Source organism: Hordeum vulgare, chromosome 7H, assembly GCF_904849725.1.
Source record: "Hordeum vulgare subsp. vulgare chromosome 7H, MorexV3_pseudomolecules_assembly, whole genome shotgun sequence".
Lineage (NCBI taxonomy): Eukaryota > Viridiplantae > Streptophyta > Magnoliopsida > Poales > Poaceae > Hordeum > Hordeum vulgare.
In genome coordinates, this window is record NC_058524.1 from 63,423,206 (window position 1) to 63,430,180 (window position 6,975).

The 6,975-nt window shown below is 41.3% G+C and overlaps 1 protein-coding gene across 3 annotated transcripts; it reads left to right on the top strand.

The window, feature by feature from the left end:
• Window positions 1–3,829: 3,829 nt before the first annotated feature.
• LOC123411683 lies at window positions 3,830–6,056 on the top strand. 3 transcript variants are annotated; one of them, XR_006613305.1, is made up of 6 exons: window positions 3,830–3,966; window positions 4,103–4,172; window positions 4,579–4,801; window positions 5,040–5,232; window positions 5,321–5,513; window positions 5,827–6,056. XR_006613305.1 is itself a non-coding variant. In XM_045104647.1 (5 exons), the coding sequence occupies exons 2-5, from the start codon at window positions 4,126–4,128 to the stop codon at window positions 5,449–5,451; spliced, it is 594 nt and encodes a 197-aa protein (XP_044960582.1). In that variant the 5' UTR covers window positions 3,830–3,966; window positions 4,103–4,125; the 3' UTR covers window positions 5,452–6,056. The 3 variants fall into 3 exon arrangements, 1 of the variants encoding a protein (XP_044960582.1); XR_006613306.1 differs by having other exon boundaries at window positions 5,321–5,510; window positions 5,824–6,056; XM_045104647.1 differs by having other exon boundaries at window positions 5,321–6,056.
• The last annotated feature ends 919 nt before the right edge of the window (window positions 6,057–6,975 follow it).

Genomic DNA, 6,975 nt, shown 5'->3' on the forward strand with positions numbered 1-6,975 from the left:
GTGATGGGAGTGAGTAGAGCGTGCTCGTTTCTCCGCGTGAGCTCCTCCTGTTGCTCCCAACTGATAAGCTCGGGAGCATAAACATCGTCGATGGCGTTGTCGCGGCTGTCTCTGTCTCGCCTATGGAAGTTTCCCGTGGAGAATCCAAGAGCTTCACTGGTCGTGTCGACCATCAGAACTTTTGCAGTGGGCTTGCTGCTCTCGCACTCGGATTCGTCAGAGGAATCGTTGCACGAGGAAGGGAACATGCCAAGGATGGGCTCGTCGGGGTCGAGCATAGCCACATGTGCAGTCGTGATCTGAAGAGACATGGCATGCTTGATCCAACGTTGAAGCTGTGAGCGTCCAGAGCGCTTGCGGTGGGCCACAACGGAGGGAGCGGGATCCGAACGATACGGGACCGACGACTATCGAAGGAAAAACTCGTACACCGCCACGCTAAAATGTGCTATGCCGTGGGCGGGCAGCGCATCCGTGTCCAAGGTGGCTTCCAGCAACCCCGCGGAATCGTCGGCGATGAAGCTAAGGGAACCAAACAGTATCTCTGCGCCGAGTGTCATCATGATAACCAGAAAAAATGAATCTCCACCTGTGCCAGAATTTGCTAGACGCGCAGCCCCATGGTGGACGCCTATTGTCAATGGAACAAACCTGACAATAGTACTAGGGGTACGAATGAAGGGCGGAGCGTAGCAACCGCACAGGTGTAACACTCGGATTTTATGAGTTGGAGCCACTCTCGGAGGAGGTAAAGACCCTACTTCTCGGGCCCGACGGCTAGTGTTTTCTCTAGGGGGTGTGAATACAACAGGGTGATGAACCCTTGCTCACGAGCACGGGGGCGGCTTATATAAAGTTTGCCTCGATCTGCGACACCCCATTACAAGGGTATTAAAGACTAATAACTACGGAAGTTACAAGTACCAGCAGCTCTAACTACAACGTTACGGGTAAGCCGGTCTTCACTGCACTTCATGTGCGATGTTAAGTCCCTCGAACGTTGCAGCTCCCACATCGTCCCTGCTTCCTTTCTATCTGAGTGCTAGTGTGTGCCCGACTAGCTGAGTGACGTTTGAGTGACTTGGTAGATCCGAGTGGATCCTGAGTATGCATCCAAATGCAATTATAGTCTAAAGACTTTAATGGTCCTGTGGGGTCCTAGGTGGGCCCCAGATGTCTGGTCCATGACCCTACCCCTAGTAGGTAACCCCATCATCCGCCACTGGTGGGATCCATCGCCCAAGCCCGACCACCGAATTGGCCACCCTAACCTCATTAACTTTACCCAAAATGTCGATTTCTCACAAGTAAGATGAAATGAAACCATGTATCTCTGCAGAACTTTGGAAGAGGTTTGAGATAGACTATCATGTATCACAAATAGCCACTTCCGTGCTTCGTGTTTCCTATTCATCAACATATGTTCCACCATCACTTCATCCGTAAGGGCCCACGTACACCTAGACATGATACAGTCCAACAAGGAGTTTCACCAATTATCCACTATCCCTCAAAGATAGCATGCATTGGACGACAACTTTATTGTTACAACCAAACGCTCACCCTGAGAGGAGGGGGCTCCTAACCCGAAAATCCTATAGGACGCACATTGCGTCAAGATGTCGGGCCTTCGCATAGGATGAAGAAGGAGCGACGTGATCTTGACCGGTCCATTAACGGTTGCGGGGACCCCGGTTTTGGAAACCTTCTAGAATTTTCCAGTCGGTTTTTTCCGGTTTTAGAAACTTTCTAGAAGGTTCCGTGAACCAATTTTCTTTTTTTGTTGTTTTTCTTTTTCTTTATTTTTTCTGTTTCTTTTTTTCCGTTTATGTTTCGAAAATGTTTTGGATTTTCAAAATATGTTCGGGATTTTTCAAAATTGTTCTTCAATTTCGAAAAATGTTTCTGTTTTTTAAAAAATGTTCTAGATTTTTTAAAAATGTACTGGGTTTTCAGAAAATGTTCTTTAAATTCGGAAAATGTTTCTGCTTTTTTCAAAAAAATGTTCTGGTTTTCAAAAAAAGTATGGTATTTTCAAAAATTGTTTTCCAAATTCGAAAAATGTTTTTGTTTTTTATAAAAATGTTCTGGATTTTCATAAAATGTACTAAGTTTCAAAAAATGATCTTCAAATTCGGAAAATGTTTCTTCTATTTTTGGAAAACATGTTTTGGATTTTCAACAAATATTATGGAATTTCAAAAAATGTCCGGATTTTTCAAAAATTGTTCTTCAAATCCGAAAATTCTTTTTTACTTTTTATAGAAATGTTGTTCTCCAGTTTATAAAACTGGTTTGGATTTTTTAAAATGTTTTTCAGAAAATGTTCTTCTTTTTCTAAATTTATTCTCAAAATTTACAAAAAAATTTTGTTTTAAAAAATTGTTAACGTTTATGAATTTGTTCAAGATTTTTCAAAATGTTCTCATTTTAAAATTTTGTTCTCAAGAATAGAAAATGTTCATGCTTTTAAAAAGTTGTTCACGCTTCCAAATTTGTTCGGGGTTTTCAAATCTTGTTCTTAAAATTCAAAAATGTTAGTGCTTTAAATTTTTTTCATGGTCCCAAATTTGTTCAGTATTTTTCAAGTTTTTTCTTGGTTGAAAAATTTGTCCTCATGATTCAAAAAAATTTTAGACTTTAAAAAATTGTTCACGTTTTCATATTTGTTCCCTGTTTAAAAAAATGTTCATGTGTTTCAAAAAATGATTTAATAAATTCAAATTTTTTTCATTTGGATAAAAAAAGAAAAAAGAAAAACAGAAAACTACAGTTGTCGCGCGCCTACTAGGCCGACCCAGTCGATGGTCGCCCTATGCGAAGCCCCGACTGGTTGCCGCAGCGAGCGGCGAATAGGAGCTCCCCTCCTAACCGGCGTCTTCAGCGACGATTGGTGTTTTTGGCGCCCACTTGGCTGCTAGTATGGGTCGGCCCGTCCCGAGGGAAAGCGAAATCGCTCGTCAGGGCACACCTTTGTATGCTTTTTTTAATCATATCATATAATTTGAATGATTTGAAGATTGCTCACCCAGCTGCCGTGCGGTCACCTTCATACATTTTCGTTCAAAGGTTCACCAATTGATTGTCAACCCTTGACTTTTGAAAAAAAGGCAAAAAAAATCATGAATTAAGGAAAAGCACCGGATGTGAAAAAAAAAATCAACTTCAACAAAATTCTCTAACTTAAAAAAGTTCATCAAACTTCGTAAAAAGTTAAGGAATTTTAAAAAGTTCATAAATTTTGAAAAGTGTTAACATATTTTTGAAAAAGTCTGAAAATTGAAAAGATGCCCACAAATTTGAAAAAGGAGATCATCTATTTCCAAAAAAGTTCAGGAATTAAAAAAAAAATCGATTTCAAAAATATATATTCAATATTTTACAAAATTTATTCTGTTCTGAAAAGAAGTTCATCAACTATTAAAAATACAAAAAGAGTTCACCATTTTTTTAAAAAGGTTCGTCAAATCTGAAAAGGTTCATTGCTTATGAAAAATACTGATTATAATTTGAAAAAAAAATATTAGAAAGAAAAGGATAAAACAAAACAGTAGAATTAACGGTCTCGAAAACTAAATATAACGAAATACGTAAAAAATGGCCGGAAGCTTCCGAAGAGATTTGCGTGGTTCGTTAAAAAGGGCGGGCGCAGTTTGATCGGGAGAAGGGAGAGAGTATGGCCCCGTTTAGGATTCGGCTCCGCTTTGCCCAGGCCTTTTCGGAAAAGGAAAAGGAGAACATAACCAAACTGGGCCGGTAGGCTCTCCTTATATAAGACTTACAAGTCGTCTTTGTCTCAAAAAAACAAAAAAACTTACAAGTCGTCTTCTTCCTTTAGATAAGACCAAATCCCTTCTCTCTCAAAAAAAAGAGAGCAAAAAACAAATCTCTCGGCGGCGGAGGCGGTTTGATCTGATCGGCGGCGATCTAGTCCTTCCTTCACCACCCGCCCTCTTCCTGTTACAGGTAACGCCGTCCCTCTGATTCAACCGGTGGGGATTTTCCCCCTCTCCTCCCCTCCCTTCTCCATGTGCGCCGTAGCACATCTTGTTCAGGGATATCGCTAATTCCTGCTGTTAATTATACATCTGATCTGATGCAGGAGCGGTCGATCCATCTGTGGTCATGTCGTCGGCCAACGCAACCTCTTGTGTTTATGGAGAAATTTCGAAGTACGTATGCAGACACTATATGTTCATCATATATGCTCTTTGGTGTGCAATTTTTTGCCAGGATTCGCTGTGCTTTAGTAGCTGCTAATGGAATTTGTCATCCGACAACATAAATTGCCATGAAAAAACGCTCGATTTTACCATGCTCTCCTAGCCAACGTCAGCACAATCACGATTTCCAACTAAATAAGCCTTACATTTTTCGACAGGGGGTGGGGTGTAAGACTTACATTGCATAATTTATTCATTGCAAATTACAGTACATTATAACAGCCGATTTGGTAAAGTGTAGTAATGTAAAATCTTATTTAGAGTTCATTGTTAATCGTCATATACACTCTAGTTTGCTGAAACAAGCTCAACTGTATTGTGTTTACATCTTAATTTCTCTACTCCATGCATGCAGTGACGGCTTTGCCAGACTGCACACAGGGGATGATTTCACTTCTAGCCCATCATCAAATACTCTCCAGGAGTTCGGTGATGCTTGGATTGCTGCTGCCGAGCGCCAGCTCAGCCTCAGGCCCAAGTCGCCGTCCCCTGAGGAGCTGATGAAACGCAGACAGGAGCGTAAGCGCAAGGGCTTGGTCATAGCGCTCAACACATATGCCAAGCAAAACAACATGCAGGCATGTAAAAGATCATAATCAGAATATTTATGTTTGTTTGCGTTTCTGCTTAACCACCTTAAGTTGTGTTCGAGTTATTATATGGAACTAAAACGACTGTTGTAGTTCATTATTTTAACTACTCAAGGTTGGCTAGAACAACACACCCTAACTAAGTATTTTGTGGGTTATGGATGCAAATCATGCGATTTGCTGCTGACCGAATCTATTATACTAACATATGTTGTTTCTATTACAGCTCACTGATTTAGAATTCGTGGAAGAGAAAGAGAGGAACCAAGTCTATGGACGCGGAGCACTGTATGTGCACTCCAACTTTCTGGTGAAAGGTTCAGATGGCAAACCTACTATGTTCTTTGCTGAGATGGATCCTGACTGCACACAGGAAGAGGATGTTTTTTGCTGCACTCCTTTGGAAGAAAACGACTATGGTAACTATGTGCTTGGGTGGAATCTCCATGATTTTTCACTAGTCATCTCATGTGCTAATATATACATTTTTTTCCACACATAAACAAGGTCATTGCTTGGAGTGTGACGATCGAGCAAAGGAGCTTAGGCATCCCTCGGGCGGTGGCTACTTGGGTGGACATGATGAGATGATTTTTCACTTTGAGGAGCTGGACAGTGATGATGACTATTTTATGTGAAAGGAATCTATATATCCACCAACACAGACCCAGAAACTAATCTGTTTGGTCTTGGATAAGGATTTGTGGCTCTCGGGTGCCGCAAACCCCTATATGAATATAGTATTAAAAAATATCAGGAAATTTTAAAAAATTCTGGGATTTTGGGATATCAAACTTGGGCTCCCATTCTATTCCCGCGTTTAGTTGCGTGAGGAATGGGTACCCGTGGTATTCGTTCGGTCGGACCGTATATTCATCGCCACGGATACCATGGGCATCCATTCCCCATGAAATAAATTGTGGGGTAGAATGGGCACCCAAGTTTGATATCCCAAAATCCCAGATTTTTTAAAAATTTCCTGGTATTTTTTTAATACTATATTCATATAGGGGTTTGTGGCACCCTAGAGCTCCCATGCATTTCCCGCCTGGTCTTTGTCTACTAGTATATGGTTAAGGTGTATGGCGAGAAGTTTTGTAGAGTGATATTGTAGCAAGAGGTGATGCATGTGACATGCAGGGTGTAAGGAAAGAACAGAAGTTATTGTAACTGAATGAGTGTAGGATGATGTGTCATAAGGAACTCCTGATTTGTGTTTATACATGGGTTGGGACTTGCGGTATTTCACGTTTTACTTGTGGCCGTATTTTCCTCTTTTTACTTGGTGCGACCATGAAGAGAGAGAGAGAGAACATGGCCATATTATCAACTTGGTAGGGATTATAGCCATTCAAGAAAAAAAGTTGGTAGGGATTAATGCTGCTACATCTTTGTAAGTTGTAACGCTTGACGGTCTTCTACTCTTCTTGGGTTCAAGCACATCTTTCTTTGTAATTTATGTATATCTTGTCCGATGTGAACATTTATTTATAATTTTATGAAAAGAAATAGAGATACAGAAGAGTTTGGGCGACAAATGAAAGAGGGTTATGGTCAAAATCCTAAGACACTGTTCGATATCCGGTCGCTCCCCAACTCTGCTTCAGGAGTGGAGCCGTGGATTTCGAGAGTTGAAGGATTACCGAATAGGGTTTGAGTGTCTAAGCAATCTTCACCTGCTTTAGCTTAAAATAAAACAAAACGCCCAGGAGCTTCATTTGTCCACAAGAGTCAACCGTTTTGCAAGTCAGGTTAGGGATTATTAATTCAGAAACTCCTGTTCTGACATCTATGAACGGGACCTCAGACATTCTCGTACCTATTTCTTTGAGTTAAAAGCACCTTAAATCCTAAAACTTGTTTAGAATGTGACGATTGATTCAAATACTTAGAAAAATGCATCCTGCCATCCTAAAACTTGCACCTCAGTTCTCTGCCAATCGAAGAGCGACAAATGGTAACACGGTGGCTCAACCGGTCAACGCTGCAGTTTTGCATGTACCCCTTTGCCTTTTCTGCAAATGAACTAGCATTAGAGCTTCTCCAGCCGCGCCCCAACAAGTCTCTTCGGGACTGTTTTGCCAGTCGCGCTCCATGAGCCCGTTTTTCGCCGGCTCGGATCGAAGTTGGCCCGACGGTCCCAGCCCGAACCCAGCACACTG

Coding starts and splice junctions, on each gene's coding strand:
- LOC123411683 (XM_045104647.1), top strand. CDS start 4,126: ATGTCGTCGGCCAACGCAACCTCTTGTGTTTATGGAGAAATTTCGAA. Junction 4,173..4,578: donor GTTTATGGAGAAATTTCGAA/GTACGTATGCAG, acceptor CCATGCATGCAG/TGACGGCTTTGCCAGACTGC. Junction 4,802..5,039: donor CCAAGCAAAACAACATGCAG/GCATGTAAAAGA, acceptor TTTCTATTACAG/CTCACTGATTTAGAATTCGT.